The sequence below is a fragment of the Rhinatrema bivittatum genome, chromosome 13, assembly GCF_901001135.1.
Source record: "Rhinatrema bivittatum chromosome 13, aRhiBiv1.1, whole genome shotgun sequence".
Lineage (NCBI taxonomy): Eukaryota > Metazoa > Chordata > Amphibia > Gymnophiona > Rhinatrematidae > Rhinatrema > Rhinatrema bivittatum.
The window spans coordinates 1144110-1165125 of NC_042627.1; the positions used below are offsets into that span (position 1 = coordinate 1144110).

At 42.8% G+C, this 21016-nt stretch overlaps 1 protein-coding gene across 8 annotated transcripts in view; it reads left to right on the top strand.

Moving 5' to 3' along the window:
• ZFP91 (ZFP91 zinc finger protein) overlaps nt 1-21016 on the top strand; it is a 151947-nt gene that overhangs the window by 79468 nt on the left and 51463 nt on the right. For all 8 annotated transcript variants that reach the window (XM_029574761.1, XM_029574752.1, XM_029574756.1 and 5 more), the window contains one exon: nt 9109-9187. In XM_029574761.1, the coding sequence (XP_029430621.1) occupies nt 9109-9187 (79 nt within the window). The remainder of the gene's footprint in view (nt 1-9108; nt 9188-21016) is intronic.

Here is a 21016-nt window from a genome sequence, read left to right on the forward strand (position 1 = left end):
TTCCTGCAATTTATCACAATCTGCTTGTGAGTTAACTAATCTGAACAATTTTGTATCATCTGCAAATTTGATTACCAACAAGGACTGAATTATATAGTCTGGGTAAACAAATAAGTATGGGTGTAGCTTGCTTATTGTGGCGGTTAATACCCCTAACTAATTAAGCTATTTCATTTAAGATGCAGTTCCAACACTGCTCTCTACATTAATGGCGGGGGTGGAAGGGAAATAGAACCAAAAGGTTACTAAGGGCAAAGAGTAACAGATAAGTATGAGGAAAAAAAAAAGTGCGAAAGCTTGCTGGGCAGACTGGATGGGACGTTTGGTCTTCTTCTGCCGTCATTTCTATGTTTCGTCCTTTTCTTTCCAGATCATTTATAAATATATTGAAAAGTACGGGTCCCAATATAGATCCCTGAGGCACTCCATTGCCCACTCCCACTGAGAAAATTGTCCATTTAATCCTACTCTGTCTCCTGTCTTTTAGCCAGTTTGTAATCCACAAAAGGACATCGCCATCTATCCCATGACTTTTTACTTTTCCTAGAAGCCTCTCATGAGGAACTTTGTCAAACGCCTTCTGAAAATCCAAATACACTACATCTACTGGTTCACCTCTATCTACATGTTTATTAATCCTTTCAAAAAAGTGAAGCAGATTTGTGAGGCAATACTTGCCTTGGGTAAAGTCATGCTGACTTTGTTCCATTAAACCATTTCTTTCTATATGTTCTGTGATTTTGATATTTAGAACACTTTCCACTATTTTTCCTGGCACTGAAGTCAAGCTTACTGGTCTATAGTTTCCTGGATTGCCGCTGGAGCCCTTTTTAAATATTGGGGTTACATTAGACACCCTCCAGTCTTCAGGTACAATGGATGATTTTAATGGTAGGTTATAAATTTTTACTAATATGTCTGAAATTTCATTTTTTAGTTCCTTCAGAACCCTGTGGTGTATATCATCCAGTCCAGGTAATTTACTACTTTTCAGCTTGTCAATCAGGCCTGCCACATCTTCCACATTCACCGTGATTTGGTTCAGTCCATCTGAATCTTTACCCATGAAAACATTCTCCGGTACGGGTATCTCCCCAACATCCTCTTCAGTAAATACTGAAGCAAAGAAATTGATTAATCTTTTCGCGATGGCCTTATCTTCTGTAAGTGCCCCTTTAACCCCTTGATCATCTAACGGTCCAGCTGACTCCCTCACAAGCTTTCTGCTTCAGATATATTTTAAAAAGTTTTTACTGTGAGTTTTTGCTTCTACGGCCAACTTCTTTTCAAATTCTCTCTTAGCCTGTCTTATCAATGTCTTACATTTAACTTGCCAATGCTTATGCATTATCCTATTTTCTTCTTTTGGATCCTTCTTCCAATTTTTGAATGAAGATCTTTTGGCTAAAATAGCCTTGTTCACCTCACCTTTTAACTATGCTAGTAATCGGTTTGCCTTCCTTCCACCTTTCTTAATGTGTGGAATACATCTGGACCTTCTAGAATGGTATTTTTTTAACAATGTCCATGCCTCTTGCACACTTTTTACCTTTGTAGCTGATCCTTTCTGTTGGGTTTGTGGCATATTGTGGACTCTTGGTCGAAGTGGCAATGACTCCTCCTACAGGGAGAGGCCCCGTGGGGAACCACAGCAATAGGCTAGACTCTAGTAAGCAGAAGCTGAGGAAAGAAAGCTTTATTGTACTGCTGATGTGAGTAGAATCTTGCTTCATGGAAGGAATAGTACTGTAGGCCAGCGATATCACAGTAAGCTCAGACAGTCTCTATAGATGATGGTCTCACCCGGATGTAGCAAGGTTAGTAGTGTTCCGCAGTGTAGGATAAGCCGAACCTGAAGGGTGGAATACTGAGAGTTGGAGCATAGTGATACTCAGAGTGGCAGTGCTGGTAACCTCCTTGGTAGATGAATGAAGAGAGGGACCTGAGGTCTGAGATACAGGATACCTTGAGCAGGATAGGCCCTCAAGGAGCGAGTTCCTAGGACCACTGAAGGATCCTGGAAGAAAGTAGATAGGACCCCCGAGGAGGGGGTGTCTAGGTTAGGTAGTAGAATCCCAAGGGGCAGATGAAGCAAGAGGCCCCCGAGGAGCGGGTACCCAGAGCTTCTGTTGTAGCGATTTACCCCGGAGGGTAGATAGGAATCCAAACAAGCAGCTTAGAAGCAGTCAGAGTAGTAAAACCGAAGTCCTTGCTAACTCGTTGGGCTATAGCGGAGCGGAGGTTTAAATACCCAGAGGTACTGACGTCATGCGGTGGGGACACTCCAAAGGTTCCCGCCATGACGTACTCAAAAGTGTAGGTGGCGCGTGTGCGCGCGCGCCTAGGAGGCCTCAGGAAGAAACATGGCAGATGGGGACACCCATGCTGTGTCGGAGACGCCAAGGGTTTCGGCAATCAGCACCGGAGGCAGCCATCCTTCCCAGGGAGGAAGAAAAGGGTAGAAGAGAGGTCAAGCAGAGCGGTCGCAGCCGTCTGCGACCGGACGCAACACTTTCAGTTTTTAAAAATATTTTTCTCATTTTATTAAAGTTTCCCTTTTTAAGGTTTAGCACTAGAGCAGTGATTTGCTTACTGTCCCCCTTCCAGTCATTAATTCAATTTTGATCATATGATGATCACTATTGCCAAGTGGCCCCACCACCGTTACCTCTTTCACCAAATCCTGTGCTCTATTGAGAATTAGATCTAAAATTGCTCCCCCTCTCGTCGGTTCCTGAATCTATTGCTCCATAAAACTGTCATTTATTCCATCCAGGAACTTTATCTTTCTAGCATGTCCCGATGATACATTTACCCAGTCAATAATGGGGTAATTGAAATTTTCCATTATTACCGCATTACCAATTTGATCCCTACGATACCTGGACTGACGATTCATCCCAGGATACCGATGACTTGCCATTGCCACCCTCTCCTGCTGAAAGCAGGAAGCGTTCTCCGCCAGAGGACTTGTCCTTCATTAATTTTGTGAAGGAAATGGCTGAAGTGGTTCCTTTTCAACTTCAGACAGAACAAGATGATAGACATCAGATGATGCTCCTAAAGAACTAACATCTGTTCCCATCCATGATGTCCTCCTGGATCTTCTCAAAAGAAATTGGGAACATCCTGGTTTTGTGGCACCAGTCAATCGGAAAGCTGACACTACATATCTAGTCCAGTCAACTCCTGGTTTCCAGAAGTTGCAATTGGACCACCATTCAGTGGTTGTTGAGTCAGCCCAAAGAACATAAGAACATAAGAAATTGCCATGCTGGATCAGACCAAGGGTCCATCAAGCCTAGCATCCTGTTTCTAACAGTGGCCAATCCAGGCCATAAGAACCTGGCAATTACCCAAAAACTAAGTCTATTCCATGTTACTGTTGCTTGTAATAGCAGTGGCTATTTTCTAAGTCAATTAATAGCAGATAATGGACTTCTCCAAGAACTTATCCAAACCTTTTTTGAACCCAGCTGCACTAACTGCACTAACCACTTCCTCTGGCAACAAATTCCAGAGCTTTATTGTGCGTTGAGTGAAAGAATTTTCTCCAATTAGTCTTAAATGTGTTACTTGCTAACTTCATGGAATGCCCCCTAGTCCTTCTATTATTCGAAAGTGTAAATAACCAAGTCACATCTACTCGTTCAAGACCTCTCATGATCTTAAAGACCTCTATCATATCCCCCCTCAGCCATCTCTTCTCCAAGCTGAACAACCCTAACCTCTTCAGCCTTTCCTCATAGGGGAGCTGTTCCATCCCCTTTATCATTTTGGTTGCCCTTCTCTGTACCTTCTCCATCGCAACTATATCTTTTTTGAGATGTGGCGACCAGAATTGTATACAGTATTCAAGGTGCGGTCTCACCATGGAGCGATACAGAGGCATTATGACATTTTCCGTTCTATTAACCATTCCCTTCCTAATAATTCCTAACATTCTATTTGCTTTTTTGACTGCTGCAGCCCAAAGATCCAAGTCTCATTCTTCCTGTCCTCCAGGAAAGGAACAAAAATTCCTGGATGCTATAGGTCCCCGTATCTTTCAAGGGGCAATGCTTATATCCCGCATCACCTCTTATCAACTTTATATGACCCAGTGCAACAGGGTCCTCTTTAAACAAATACAGGACTTTGCTGAGTCCCTACCTCAACAGTCTCAAGACCAATTGCACGCCCTAGTTCAAAAGGGATTAGAAGCGGGCAAGCATGAGATAAGATCTGCCTATGATGTTTGACACCGATTCCAGGGTTTCAGCAACAGCCATTTCTGCAAGGCGATGGGCCTGGCTAAAGTCCGACCTACGGCCTGAGGTCCAGGATAGACTATCTGATTGCCTTGCACTGGAGATAATCTTTTTGGTGAGCAAACACAAAAGACAGTGGCACAACTCATGGATCACCATGAGACTCTTCGCCAACTCTCCTTTATACCTTCTGAATATCCTGCTAAGCAAACATTCAGAAAGGAGCCCAAGAAATCCTTTTACCACCAAAGGAAATCTTATCCTCCTCCGTCCAAAGGTCGCTCTACTAAGCCTTACCAGAAAGGCCAGTCCAGGCAACCTCGCAGGCAAAATCCGCAGACAACTCCTCAAACAGGTCCAGCATCTGGTTTTTGACTTTTTTCTAGAGAGCAGCATTCAGGCTCCACTAAGCCATGTACCAGTGGGAGGCCGATTGTGCCACTTCAGCCACATCTGGCACTGTCACCACAGACCAGTAGGTGCTTACCATAATAACTCAAGGTTATCATCTCAACTTTCTTGCCATTCTACCAGACTCCCCATCTCGGCTGACGTGGGGAACATCAGACCATTCACCGCTCCTGGAACAGAAGATTTCCCTCCTCCTCCAGTCCAGAGCAATAGAACCAATGCCTTACTCCCAACAGGGCCTCGGATTCTACTCTCGGTATTTTCTAATCCCCAAAAAGTCAGGTGGCGTTAGCCCGATACTAGATCTTCGGGCCTTAAACAAGTTCCTCCAAAGAGAAAAGTTCAAGATGGTGATCTTGGGTTCCCTCCTCCCCCTTTTACAAAGGGGAGACTGCCTCTGCTCTCTAGACCTCCAGGACACTTACACACATATCGCAATAACTCTTTCTCATCTCAGATTTCTGCGATTCCTCGTAAGCCCAAAGCATTACCAATATCGAGTGCTACCATTCGGCCTAGCCTCTGCTCTACAAGTCTTCACCAAGTGCCTCGTAGTAGTAGCAGCAGCAGTGTTCCTCAGAACTCAAGGTGTCCATGTCTACCCCTATCTCGACAATTGGTTGATCAGGGATCCCACACAGCAAGCTGTTCTGACATCCCTACGTCTCACCTTGCACACCCTGATCTCTCTGGGGTTTCTCATCAATTATCCAAAGTCCAGCTTGGTCCCATCGCAAACCCTGTCGTTCATAGGAGCAGGCTTGTGACTCTCAAGGCGAAGGCATTTCTTCCTTGAGAACGAGCTCTCATCTCCTCTCTCGCCCATCAGCTGCAGTCTCGACAACGCTCCACTACAAGTCACTTTCTAGTCCTGCTAAGACACATGGTGTCCTCCGTACACATCACTCCCATGGCTCGTCTCGCCATGAGGATCCTACAGTGGAGTCTAAGGTCACAGTGGATTCAGTCATCTCAACTTCTATCAGCTGTTGTGCACATAACCAACCCACTTCGTCTATCTCTAGCTTGGTGGAAGAATCAGGCCAATCTCCTTCAAGGCCTTCCTTTTCAAGCTCCAGATCCTCAAATAACCCTTACAACAGATGCCTCCAACATCGGTTGGGGAGCACACATTACCAATTTACAAACTCAAGGGTCTTGGTCTCCAGATGAAGCCAAACACCAGATCAATTTCCTGGAGCTACGAGCAATCAGATATGCTCTCAGAGTATTTCAGGATCGCCTCTCCAACCAGGTCATCCTGATTCAAATGGACAACCAGGTGGCCATCTGGTACATCAACAAACAAGGAGGAACAGGCTCCTGCCTCCTGTGTCAACCTGTGGGTAAGCAGACTCTCTCCTCCTGGCTAGCGGACTGCATTTCCTTTTACTATCAGCAAGCAGGCATTCCACTTCAGGACCGTGTTAAAGCACACTTGGTCAGGGCTATGGCAACTTCTGTAGCGCACCTTTGCTCGGTGCTGCTTCCTGATATTTGTAGGGCTGCTACCTGGAGTTCTCTCCATACCTTTACAACCCATTATTGTCTAGACAAGGCTGGAAGACAAGATTCCATCTTTGGCCAGTCTGTCTTGTGCAACCTTTTTGCAACTTGATGTACCAACACCCTTCCGCCTACCTAGGTGTTTGGGTAATTGCCAGGTTCTTGTGGCCTGGTTTGGCCTCTGTTGGAAACAGGATGCTGGGCTTGATGGACCCTTGGTCTGACCCAGCATGGCAATTTCTTATGTTCTTACCTGTTATGGTTCAGGATGCCCTCTACCAAATTCCACCCCAGTTGTTGTGCCTGTTGCACGTCTTTGGGTACATTTGGTGCATGTTCGGACATCCTCAGCTCGGTACTCACCCATATGTGAGGACTACCATCCTGCTTGACCTGTGAGAAAGCAAAATGTTGCTTACCTTTAACAGGTGTTCTCACAGGACAGCAGGATGTTAGTCGTCACGAACCCGCCCGCCACCCCACAGTGTTGGGTTTGTAACATTTTCTTATTTTTATTTTTGGCACTTACTTTAGCTTTTAAACAAGACCGAAGGGGGACGCCTGCTGGTTGCAGGATTAGTCCCATCCTGGGCATGCCCAGTAAGTGCCAGTCAAAGTTTTAGAAGCTTTGAGAAAAGTGTTCCGTGATTGGGCTCCATCCTGTGATGTCACCCATATTATTATTATTATTATTTATTATTTAAAATTTTTTATATACCGACGTTCATCCGGGATATCACATCGGTTTACAGTGTAACTGAAACAGGCGCCTGGGATGGCGGTTTACATCGAACAGATATAACGAATTTAACATAAGAACAAATGAGGAGGGGGAAAAGAGGAGGGAAATAATTAAACAAAACTTATGAGCAAAATTTACAAATATATATAGAGTATCACTATGTACAATGTATTCATAAATACAGCAATATGTGAGGACTAACATTCTGCAGTCCTGTGAGAACATCTGTTACAGGTAAGCATCATTTTGCTATTCATGATTTTATGTATGTATTGCTGTGAATCGCCATAATCCTTGGGAGTGAGCGGTAAAGAAATAATTTTAAATAAAATAGATTCAAATCTCCCAAGTACCCTTCTAAGTGAAAACTGTAAAATATCAGTTCATTCTATTTGGTGGTATGTCTCCTGATACTAGGTCACAGTCACATGGATACAATCTCTATGTAAAGCATTCTTGTGTTGCTATGTACAAGGAAGCCTAAAATGCAAATAAAATGTTAAGAATTATTTGGAAAGGAATAGAGAATATTGAAAATATCATAATACTGCTATAGAGATCAGTGGTATGACTATTGGTTTAGCTTTTGTGTACTGTTCTGATCACCCCATCTTATAAGGTTTAGTAAAACTAAAAATACTGTATAGAGAAGGGCAACAAACAAAGGGGATGGGATGACTTCCTTATGAAGAGAATAAACTGGTTAAAACTCAAGCTTGGAGAAGAAATGACAAACAGGGGATAAAGATTTATAAAATCACAAGTGGGGTGGAAGAGGTTAATAGATAATGGGTATTTACCCTTTCAAATAATACTTGAGAGAGAAGATTCTTCATGAAATAAACTGGTAGCAGATTGAAAACAAATGTAAAAATTATTTTGCATAAATGCTTAAGTAAGCTGTGGCATTTGGTCCCAGTTTAATAAGGTTTGGATAAGTTTCTGGAGGATAGGTTCATTTTATTTTTACTAGCCAGGTAGGCATGGGGATTGCAACCTCTTATATCTGGAAAAGAGCAACAGGCAAGCGATGAGGTACATAGCTTGAAGGGACCCTGATTGTCCACTGTTAGAGACAGGATCCTGGGCTTGATAAATTATTGCTCTTACTCAGCATGAGTCGTGTGTGTGTTTTTACTGAGCATATTTTATTCATTTTCAAATAATATCTATTTGAAAATTTTCCCAAGTTTCTCGTAATGTTTTTAGTAACATAGTGACAGTCTATTAATTTTTTCCTATCTAGTATAGTGAAATGTTAGTTGGTCCCCAAAGTAGTAGTCAGTTTGTGCTCCTTTTGTAGGTTCTCCTAGGACAAGCAGGATGGTAGCCCTCACAAATGGGGTGATATCGGATGGAGCCCGGCACAGAAAACTTATGTCAGAATTTCTGGAACTTTGACTAGGTTCACTGAGCATGCCCAGCATGCTCTATACCACGCAACAACATGGGCTCTCTTCAGTCTGATCTGCGCAACTTATTCTCAGCTTAAATTCCCAACATCCTTCCAGCGACCCGTTGGGGGTTTTCAGGATGCCCTCCTACCCAAATCCACCCCTGTTGTGTCTGTTGCACGTCTTTGGGTGCGTTTGCTACATTGCTCAGGCATCATCAGCTCGCTATTCACCCATATGTGAGGGCTACCATCCTGCTTGTCCTGTGAGAAACCAGAGTTGCTTACCTGTAGCAGGTGTTCTCACAGGACAGCAGGATGTTAGTCCTCACGAAACCCGCCTGCCACCCCGCGGAGTTGGGTTCGCTTACGTTTTGTTTTATTTTTCACATATACTTTTACTATACATGAGACTGAAGGGGGACCCCTGTTGGATGCAGGGTTAGTGCCATGCTGGGCATGCCCAGTAATGCCAGTCAGAGTTCTAGAAACTTTGAAAAAAGTGTTCCGTGATTGGGCTCCATCCTGATGATGTCACCCATATGTGAAGACTAACATCCTGCTGTCCTGTGAGAATGCCTGTTACAGGTAAGCAACTCTGCTTTATTACTACTATATTTATCATTTTTAAAGTGCTACTAGGCATACATAGGGCTGTATAGATAAACTTTTTTAAAATTAACGTCCAGTCTAGAAAACTGAGCTATGCTTTCTCAGTCTGTTTATTAAGGCTGTGACTTTACATATTTACAAGGGATTTTTGGTTTTGTAAACTACTGTCCTCTTTCTCTCTCATGTTAATACAGGAAGAAGCCCCCAATCCAGTATGTACGCTGTGAGATGGAAGGCTGTGGGACAGTGCTTGCACACCCACGCTACCTGCAGGTCAGTAAAGGCACATGGGGCTTTGCTGCTGAGCTAGATTACCTGACATGTTATGTTGTTGTGTTATGGTTTAATGTTCAAAGATAATATGTGCTGTTAGCTTTCTCCGTATATACAATTGTCACAGCATATCTTTTTAGTGCAGGAACTGAGAGAATCCAGATAAGCAATTCAGATAAGTTAGTGTTGCTAGCAGTGACATCTTTATAGAGCAAGGATTCCCAGCTTCTGTCTTAAAGAGCCATAAGCAGGTCTGGTTTTAAGGATATTCACAATCAATATGCTTAATTTCCTGTTCATAGCCTAGATCAGTCCAGACAAGTGGGTTTTGCATCCCTACCAGCAGAAGGAGGCAGAGAATAAAATCTTCAGGCACTGCTATATAACAGTGTGCAACCTGCAATATCTCAGTATTTCTCTGTCTGCAGCAGATGGTAGAAGTGCAAACCTGCAGTCTGAGAAAGTGTGTAAAAAAAAAAAAAAAAAAAATTCCTGTACGTACCCAGATCAGTCAAGACCAGTGGGGTTATGCACTTCCACCAGCAGATGGAGTCAGAGAGCAAAGTTTCGAGGCACTGGTATCCCAAGTGTGCCACCTGCAGTTCATCAGTATTTCTCTGACTCCAGCAGATGGTGGTTGTGTATTCCTGCAGCTCCTTGTGAGATGGATTTTTCTTGCTCCTTGAGATGCTAGGTTCAGTGTCTGGGCCATCCCTCAGGTAGAGCTGGGCGAACGGGAGTTGGTTACCCCTGGCGGTGCTAGCCCGTGTGGTTCTGGGTCCCCTGGTAGCGAGGGGACTGGCTCCCTCAGCAACCCGAAGGCTCCCCTTCAGTGTCTGTGGTACAGGGAAGTAGACCCTTTGGGTTTTTTTTTTTCTATTATTCTTAGCTTAGGCTTTATTTTTTTCTGTTACTAGAAGTTAAAGTTCTTGTGTAAAAAAAAAAAAAAAAAAAGAAACAGCTCCCTGTTCACTGCGGGTCCTGGGGTAAATTACTCTGCCCGGTGGTACAGAGCCAGGCATTCCTCCTGAAGAGGAGGGGAGAGTGTTGCAGTCCTGGTAAGAACCTTCGAGGATGTTTTTAGGATCCCGGTCTCATTTTTTTCTGCCAGCTACAGAGCTATTTTTACCATGGTGGCCATTTTGTTTGTTCTTTTTCGACCTCCTACGTGGCTCCCAGCATTCCTGGGGCCGATTTTTTGCGGCATTTTTGATGGGGGTCACCAGGGCTGGGTGGCAGCACCTGTTTTCCTCTGGGGGGGAGTTATATGCCCCTTTTTGCAGGAGGAACATGGCAGAAACTCCTCTGGTGGAACCCTGTAAGTCTTGTGGGGTATGGTCAGCTTATTTAGACCCCCAATCACTGTGCACGGTCTGCACTGGGTGGGGAAGGGGCCTCAGACAAGAGGACCAAACCTAAAAAAAAGTCTGCACACAGGTCAGGCTTGGCAGCTGAGTCTAATGGAAGGAGTCCAACCCCCACTGCGCACCCTGTGGAAAAGATCTCCCAGGATGACCCTCCCCCGCTGTCCCCCACTGCGCGGACTCCGAAACCAGAGGAATCGAGAGACAAGGACGCTGATTCTAGCTGTGACGAGACGGGACTTGGGGGGATTTTCACCGGAATTTGTGCTGCTCATGCATGAAGCATTTCTGGCTTGCAAAGCACAGAGCCCAAGATGGGAGCATGGGAGTTCCCAAGCATCCCAACTGCGAACTGACTGTCGCCCGTCCCGGAGGGACCTCACCACTGCAGATCAGGATGAGGTCCCTCCAGATGTGGATACGGGCGACGACAAACAGGATCCGGTAGAACCTAGTGCAGAGGCTGACGACCCCCTCGTAGTCTGGCTGTTTAAGAGGGAGGAATTGCACCCCCTTATTCCCCGGGTGCTTAAGGAATTAAGGAGACAAAGGTGGTTTGCAGGGCTCTGAAGGCTTTTCTACCTTGGGTCAAGGGCTGGATGGTGAGAATCTTCTTTTACAATGCAACAATAATTGGTACATAAATAGTCAAGGGGGGACGACGACAAAGAGTCACGGGGTGATTCTGGAGGCTCAGCAATTTTTTTGGGCAGAACTTCATCTTGAAGGAGTAGCGGTGTCTCATATCGCAGGCATGGACAATGTGCAAGTGGACTTCTTCAGCAGACAGCAGCTAGAGCCAAAGGAATGGGAGTTATCCCCGGAGGCCTAGGATTGCCTATGTGCAACAAGGGCCAATGCGAAGGTGGCAAGATTTTTCAGTTGCAGAAGAGAAGCCAGGATGGGGGCTGGATGCTCTAGGGTGCCCGTGGTCGACAGGAGGTCTCCTGTACATGTTTCCTCCTTGGCCTTTGGTCGGTAGATTCTTGCGGTGCATAGAAGCACATCCAGGAAAGGTGGTTCTGGTGGTGCTGGAGTGGCCGTGTTGGCCATGGTTCGCGGAACTAGTACAACTAACTACATAGGCGTCAAAGGCCCTGCCCATGACTGGTTCAGATCCTTCCTATCCAGTAGATACTACAAAGTCAGGATCAACAATAAAGAATCTCCCCCTGTTCACTCCAACCAAGGTGTCCCTCAAGGATCTTCCCTTTCTCCAACACTCTTCAACATATACCTTATACCACTCTGCCACCTACTCACTAGACTAAAACTTTCCCACCAGCTCTACGAGGACGATGTCCAAATCCTCATCCCAATCAATAACTCTCTTCAAAAAACATTGAACCACTTGCCTCCAAGAAATTAACCAACTACTTGCTACACTCAACCTGGTCCTAAATAGTGACAAAACCGAGATTCTGATCATCTCAAAGGAAATCCTCAACAAACCCCCAACATCACCATCCCCAACTCATTCGGTGAACTCAACGATCAAACCTTCTCCTTTCGTCAGAGATCTAGGCGTGATCCTAGATAATCAGTTTAACCTAAAGAACTTCGTGAACACCACAGCGAAAGATTGTTTCTTCAAATTACAAGTTCTCAGAAATTTAAAACCTCTTCTTTACCTCCAAGATTTTAGACTGATATTGCAATCCATAATCCTCTCAAAACTGGACTATTGCAACTCCCTCCTGCTCGGACTCCCAGCTAACACCATAAAACCTCTTCAAATGGTTCAAAATTCAGCCGCCAGGATCCTCACCAACAGCAAAAAAAGAGATCATATCACCCCCGTTCTTCAGCACCTCCACTGGCTTCCCGTCAAGTTCAGAATCCTCTTCAAAGTCCTCACGATTATCCATAAAGCTAAACACAACCTCACATCCATCGACACCACCATTCAATTCACACCTCATCCAGACCCATTAGAAGCGCCTATAAAGACACCCTGTTTGCCCCACAAGCAAAATCAGCCCTAAGAAAGAGGGCCCTCTCGACAGCAGGACCCCATCAATGGAACGCACTGCCACCAGACCTCAGGCAAGAACAGTGTCCATCTTCCTTCAAAAAAAGACTTAAAACATGGCTATTCAGCTTAGCCTTCCCGGACTCCTAATGCTATTCTTCTCATAATCCAGATTCCAGCCTTTATAGTCTCTTAGTTCTGGCAACCTCCGACTGTTTATTTCCCCATCTCTTCCCACTGTAATTGGCTCACACTTTGTTTCCCACCCACCCTTCCATAGCTTTCCACAGATATATATTTACGAGAAGTTAATTGATAGGATATGATATCTTCTGCATACTATATATCATGTTTATATTAAGATATGTTCTGCTTTATATATTAAGTTTAAAATTCTTTTCATATTTGGATGCCTCCTTAGTTATGTTGCTCTGTTATATGTTATTTGTTATATGTAACGCTCCTAAGCGAATTTTGTTGTTATGTAAACCGGTGTGATCTGTATTCGTACAGGAACTTTGGTATAGAAAAATTAAAAATAAATAAATAAATAGTATATCTCGCGATAGACGTATCCCTCAGGTTTTCTTACCTGCCAGGGGTTACTTTGGTGATTCTGCGCTTTCCTACACTCGGCTGGCTGCCTGCTGGATAGGGCCCTCGGGGCGTAAAGGGGGGTTCCTGCCCCAAAGATGCAGCACTGGGTGCGCGCAAGCTCCGATGCTTGCGCCGGCAAAGAGGGTGCTGGAGAGGTCAGGCATCGGGGCGCCAAGGGGGGCTCCTGCCCCGAATAGGCAGTATGAGCCCTGCTGCTGTGGGTAGCTCCAGGTCAGGGGGTCCCAACCCTGAGTTTCTGTTCGCCCTGAAAAAGGGGGATGGACTCTACTCTTTAGTTTGGGTACAGATCAATACTGAGAGACTGCAGGTGGCTCTCTCAGTTACGTAGCAGTGCCTCAAAGCTTTTGTTCTCTGCCTCCATCTGCTGGTAAGGATGCAAAACCCACTCTGAGGTATTCAGGAATGAAAATTAGCAGGTAAGAACCAATTTTCCTCTCCCTCCTTTCTTGGTCACTAACCCTGTCATCCCATTTCCTTGCATTACTCATACCCCCTCCTCTTCCCAACCCACCACGTTGTCACCTTCCTGCCGGCCCAGGCAAGGGATGGGACCCCTGCAAGCGCTGCTGTCCCGCCTTATTCTTGCTGGCGGGGAGGTGGACCCCCTGCCAGCGCCTCAATCATTGCGTCCTGCCGGCCTGGACTCCAGTGGTTGCTGCTGCCTTTTTTTTTTTTTTTTTCTTCTTCTTTTTCGGCCCTGCCAGCCTGGGCTCAGGCAGGTGCTGCTACTGCATCTTTTTTCATTTTCAGCTCCGGGTGCTGCTGCTGTGTCTTTTCTTGCTGGCGGGAATCCCACCAGTGCTGACGACTAAGGTCTCTCCTCGTCAGCCAGGTCGCACACCATCGTGCCTACGTGCCGATGCCTGCCCGTCTGCTGATGTCATCAAATTCTAGTTTCAGCACATCAGCAATAAAGCAACATTTTGGATTTTGGATGATGAACTTGAGCAGGCTACAAAGACCTTGGCAGGCCACATCTAATGCTTTTTTAAATTTCTTCCACTGGACAGATTAAAAGTAAGAAAGGGCTTTAGCCAGTGGGTCATAGTTTACCCATCCCTAGTATAAAGGATATCTGCCAATCGATTTCCTCTGGAAACGGGTGGTGGAATTCAGAGCAGAGGTGGCAAGACAGAAACATCCAGCAGAATAAGGACTACCTCAACAAAATGCTTATTTCCTAGCATGAAGCATATGGACTCAGGACCAATGGGTATAGTGTACTCCATCTGTCTACACTAAGGAAAACGAAATTATCAGGTAAGTAATTTCTCCATTGTGATGTCAAAGATGGAAAACTCGAGCAGATGGGAAGGTGAACCTGGACCACAAGATGTACTTCCTGACTCCTGATTTTATTCGAGCTGAAGAACTGGTATACAGCCCTGGAAGTGGAGACACCAGAAGCCTTTCTAGGATGAGGAGGAACTGAATCTTATCAACCCAAGCTGCATCCTCAATGACTTCATATAAGAGGCGGAGGATAGTAATGGCTGGTTACTCGCCTCTGAGGGGCATGGAGGCATTCATCTGCCAACCAGAAATTAGAGAAGTTAACCAATTTGGCAGTGCAGAAATAATGGAAGATTTAAATTGCTCCAATATTGGCTGGGCAAATGTAATATCACAACATGCTAGAGAGGCAAAGTTCCTGGATGGGATAAATGTCTGCTTCATGGAGCAATTGGTTCAGAAATCAGCAGAGGGTGCTATTTTAGATCTAACTGTAGTAGGGCCACTTGGCAATAGTTTATTATTTTATTGTTTTTATTATGTATTGTATTGGTTTTAATATTTTTTATTATGTATGTGAACTGTTGTAAACTGCTTTTATTGTTTGACAGGTTATGCAGTATATAAACTTTATTAATAAAAAATATAACATGATCAAATCTAAGTTAAGGGACTAGAAGAGGGTCAATAAGTAAATCTACAACTCAGCACTAAATCTTCAAAAGGGAACCTGATAAAATGAGGAAAATAGAAAAAAAAAACTTAAAGGGCAACTACTGTGTATAACAGTCATGGACATAGTTTAGAAATACACCTGGACTATGCTTTTAAGATGGTATTTCACACATTAAGAAAGCTGGAAGGAAGGCCAACTGACTCCCAACATGGTTGAAAGGCAAGTGGAAAGACTATTTTTGCCAAAAGAGCTTCCTTCAAAAATTGGAAGATCCATTTGAAGAATTGGCAAGTTAAATGTAAAACATTGATAAGACAGGCTAAGAGAACTTAAAAAGAAATTGAACATAAAGGCAAAAACTCATAATAAACATTTTTTAAAATATATCTGAAACAGGAAGCCTGCAAGGAAATCGATTGGAGTGTTAGGTGATCGAAGGGTTAAAGGGGCACTTATGGAAGATCAGGCTAAATGAATTTTTTGCTTCGGCGTTTACTAATGAAGATGTTGGGGAGATAACCTGTTCCAGAGATGGCTTTCAAATGTGATAATTCAGATGAATCAAATCATGATGAACCTAGAAGATATAGTAGACCAGATTGACAAACTGAAGAATAGCAAATCACCCAGACCAAGTGATATAAACACCAAGGTTCTGAAAAAGCTCAAAAATGAAATTTCAGATCTACTACTATTAATTTGTAACCTTGCCATTAAAATCATCCATTGTACCTGAAGATTGGAGGATGGCCAGTTTAACCCTGAGATTTTAAGATTCCAGGGGTGATCCGGGAAACTATAAACTGGTGATCCTGACTTCAGTGCCAGGAAAAATCTTGAAAACTATTCTTAAGAATAAAATTACTGAACATATAGATAGACATGGTTTAGTGAGACACAGCCAGCATGGATTTATCCAAAGGAAGTCTTGCTTCACAAATCTCCTACATTTTTTTCTTTTTTTTTTTTTTGCAGGGGTTAATTAACATGGATAAAGGGTGAGCCGGCTGATGTAGTGTATTTAGATTTTTAGAATGTTTGACAAAGTTCCCCATGAGAGGCTTCTAAGAAAATTAAAAAGCTATGGGATAGGAGGCAGTGTAATATTGTGGATTGCAAACTGGTTAAAAGTCAGGAAATAGAGTAAGATTAAATGGTCAGTTTTCTGAATGGAGAAAGATAAACAGTGGAGTGCTTCAGGTATCTGTATTTGGACCAGTGCTTTTTAATACATTTATAAATTATCTGGAAAGGGGAATGATGAATAAAGTGATCAAATTTGTAGATAACACAAAATTATTCAGAGGAGGACCTTGCAAGACTGGATGATTAGGCATCCAAATGGCAGATGAAATTTAATGTGGACACAAGTGCATGATGATGCATATAGGGAAAAATAACCCATGCTGTAGTTATTTATTTATTTAACATTTTTTATATACCGAAGTTCTAGCAACAATGTTGCTAATCACTTCGGTTTACATATAACATTGGAGTGACTTAACAAGTGTGTCTTACATGGAACAGGAAAATGAACTTGGAGAAAATTGAATAAATACTAATAACAAATAACATTAAAACAACAACAGTAGTAATAGAAATGTTATATATAGTTTTGCCTGATCTCTTCTGGTAAAGAATTTCAAAAGGCCAGCGCAACAACAGAAAATGCACAATCTCTAGTTACTGATAGATGAGCTTGACATACTGAGGGCATATCCAGTAGTCCTCTTTGTTGTGACCTTAAGACGTGGGTAGGATGATGTCTTACTATAAGAACATAAAAACAAAGTATAGAACACTTTTTTGTGAGGTGCTAATATGCACACCAATTTTACAACTGATTCTAACAGAATTATATTTATCAGGAATGTTATATCTTTTTTATCTTTTTTTATCTTTTTTTATCTTTGTATATATAATAATATAATTTGAACCGCATCAGCAAGCCTGACAACGGCAGTGAACCCACTTGCCGTCCGGACTTCTCGTCATGTGCGGCAGATGTTGTTTGAATCTTATTAAAGTATTTCTGATAAGAGGCAACTCATTAGATATCCTCTGGATCCCGTTTTAAATGAAAAAAAGCATCAAGAAAGACCGCACTGTCCAAGCTAACACCCGACAACGGCCGGTGTTTCGCGATCACAATCGCTTCATCAGGAGTAAATATTCACAAATTCCTTCGTTGCGGCAGATGCTGTAAAAAGTCAAGAGGACACCATACTGTCAGTTCTGATAAATATAAAAAAATTTTACTTAGCTTAGTGTTGAATGTGGCACCGCCAACCTTTCTGTAGGACCTGATGGTCTCTCAGTATTTTACAGCCGTACGGGACAGGACACCCTAGGACGCCTTGGTCCTTTTAAAAAGCCCGCGCTTTTGCGTATCTGATGACGTCAACACGAAGTTGACGTCCACGGATGATCATGTTAAAGAGTATTTGTCCAATTAATCCAGAAGCAACTTAATGCTAATCAGTGGTAAAAAAAGAGATCAATCGAAGAAAAATCAAAGAAAAATCAAAGAAACACTTGCAGTTCTAATGCAGAGTTCAGGCCATCCGGTTCTACGGTCTGAAGTCGATGAATCCATCGCTGTTCCGCGCGTAGGAGGCGATTGTTAAAATTCCCGCCTCTCCAATTAGGAGACAATTGTTCCAGGACACACACTTTTAACTGTTCAAAAAGGTGTTGAAACGCCATACAATGTGCAGTTAATGGGGCAGTTATCCGCCCGGTGGAGATACAGGAACGGTGTTCAATAAGCCTAGTCTTCAGGGCACGTTTCGTTTTGCCTATGTACATCTTATTGCAGGGGCACTGTATTACGTAAATCACCCCAATAGACCGGCAGTCCGTGAAATTTTTAAGGACAAAAGTAAAATTTTATCATCTACCAAAGGTACATAAGAATATTCAACAGCCTCCTGGAAGGCCTATTGTTTCTAGCAAAGGGTCTTTACTTGAACCATTGTCTCGATTTATAGATGTCTTTTTGGCACCATTTGTGGCAATACAAGAATCGTATATTAGAGATTCACAACAAATCGTTCAATATTTAGAATCAATTCATGAAGACACATCACAGTTGCTATTGGTCACCCTAGACGTAGAAGCGCTATACACCAATATTCCTCAGGAAGAAATGATTCTAATTGCCAAAAAATTTTTTGAAGATAGACCTCGACCACACAGAATTCCCACCGGTTTTTTAACATCACTATTAGAGATTGCTCTCACAAAAAATTTTTTTGCGTTCGAAGGGGTTTTCTACCAACAAATTTGTGGCACCGCCATGGGTGCCACTATGGCACCGGATTTGGCGAATTTGTACATGGCAGATTTTGAAACACATTGGATCTATAACAACAATCCTTTTCATCAATATATGAAAATTTGGAAAAGGTATATTGATGATATACTGATCTTCTGGAATGGTTCTCTATCATTATTTCAAGATTTTTTACTCTGGCTGAATGGATGTAATAATCATCTGCATTTTACTTCTGAAACAAGCTTCACAGAGATACATTTCTTGGATATAAAAATTCAGAAGAGACATCTGGGTTTTGATACTTCAATTTATAGGAAACCAATAGCTTCAAACACCTTTTTGCATTTTAGTAGCGCACATCCTCGCGCTCTGAAGGAAAACCTGCCGGTAAGTCAATTTTTTAGACTACGAAGATTATGTACGTCCACAGATGAATTCCGGCATCAAGCCACATCACTTACAGAACGATTCATCAACAGAGGTTATCCCTCACGCTGTGTGAAGCGAGCCTTCACTCGCGCTCGATTTACAAATAGAGATTGGCTTTTCCTGCCACGAAACAGAGACACCTCAGAAACACTCACTTGTGTTTTGCCGTATTCTTCCATGACCCAGACAATGAAACAGATTATGTTTGCCAATTGGCATATTTTACAGACTCATCGTGAATTTGATGAATTTCCGAGATTTGCATTTACCAGGAGTTCAAACATAAAAGATTTAATAGTACATTCGGATACTATGTTGCCTCAACCAAAAATAACCATTGGAGCACATACTTCATGTGGAAAATGCACAGTATGTGCAGTAATGATTACAACATCAGCGATACATTTTACTCGTGCAAATTTTACTTTTGTCCTTAAAAATTTCATGGACTGCCGGTCTATTGGGGTGATTTACGTAATACAGTGCCCCTGCAATAAGATGTACATAGGCAAAACGAAACGTGCCCTGAAGACTAGGCTTATTGAACACCGTTCCTGTATCTCCACCGGGCGGATAACTGCCCCATTAACTGCACATTGTATGGCGTTTCAACACCTTTTTGAACAGTTAAAAGTGTGTGTCCTGGAACAATTGTCTCCTAATTGGAGAGGCGGGAATTTTAACAATCGCCTCCTACGCGCGGAACAGCGATGGATTCACCGACTTCAGACCGTAGAACCGGATGGCCTGAACTCTGCATTAGAACTGCAAGTGTTTCTTTGATTTTTCTTTGATTTTTCTTCGATTGATCTCTTTTTTTACCACTGATTAGCATTAAGTTGCTTCTGGATTAATTGGACAAATACTCTTTAACATGATCATCCGTGGACGTCAACTTCGTGTTGACGTCATCAGATACGCAAAAGCGCGGGCTTTTTAAAAGGACCAAGGCGTCCTAGGGTGTCCTGTCCCGTACGGCTGTAAAATACTGAGAGACCATCAGGTCCTACAGAAAGGTTGGCGGTGCCACATTCAACACTAAGCTAAGTAAAATTTTTTTATATTTATCAGAACTGACAGTATGGTGTCCTCTTGACTTTTTACAGCATCTGCCGCAACGAAGGAATTTGTGAATATTTACTCCTGATGAAGCGATTGTGATCGCGAAACACCGGCCGTTGTCGGGTGTTAGCTTGGACAGTGCGGTCTTTCTTGATGCTTTTTTTCATTTAAAACGGGATCCAGAGGATATCTAATGAGTTGCCTCTTATCAGAAATACTTTAATAAGATTCAAACAACATCTGCCGCACATGACGAGAAGTCCGGACGGCAAGTGGGTTCACTGCCGTTGTCAGGCTTGCTGATGCGGTTCAAATTATATTATTATATATACAAAGATAAAAAAAGATAAAAAAAGATAAAAAAGATTCCTGATAAATATAATTCTGTTAGAATCAGTTGTAAAATTGGTGTGCATATTAGCACCTCACAAAAAAGTGTTCTATACTTTGTTTTTTTGGTTGCTTAAGAGTTAGTCATACAAAACAAGTGCTTCGGTTCTTTGTGTTTTATTTTACTATAAGAACATGCCATACTGGGTCAGACCAGGGGTCCATCAAGCCCAGCATCCTGTTTCCAACAGTGGCCAATCCAGGCCATAAGAACCTGGCAAGTACCCAAAAACTGTCTATTCCATGTTAAGAACCTGGCAAGTATGCAAAAACTAAGTCTGTTCCATTTACGTTTGCCCAATGTGATTTATCAGTTGAAATCAGCTTAAAAATCAACATTGCAGTTTTATATTGAACCCGCATAAAATTGGTAGCAGTGTGAACTACCTAAAACACATGTAATATGTGCCCTACTGTTTTTGCCAGTAATGAATATGGCAGCAGAATACTATAGAAGTTGGTTGATCTTAAAGATAAAGTTGGTAGTCCTAAGTAACCAGTATTACAATAATCTATCAATGAGAGAATAGATGCCTGAACAACCATACACTTTCTACATCCTCTAAAATATGTTTAAGCCCAGATAACATTCTCAATTTAAAGAAGCCAGATCGAGTTAGTTTTTATATGATGATGGAAATCAATCCAAACCCCCTACATTTCTGATACTATGGTGAAGGGGAAAAGTAAAACCAAGAATGGATCTGTTTTATGCGCTGGGATGAATGATTGAGTAGCACATGTTCACCTGAGTCCAAATTGTGTTTGTAGGACTAAAAAAAATTCCAAGCTTGCTGATATCCCTTTA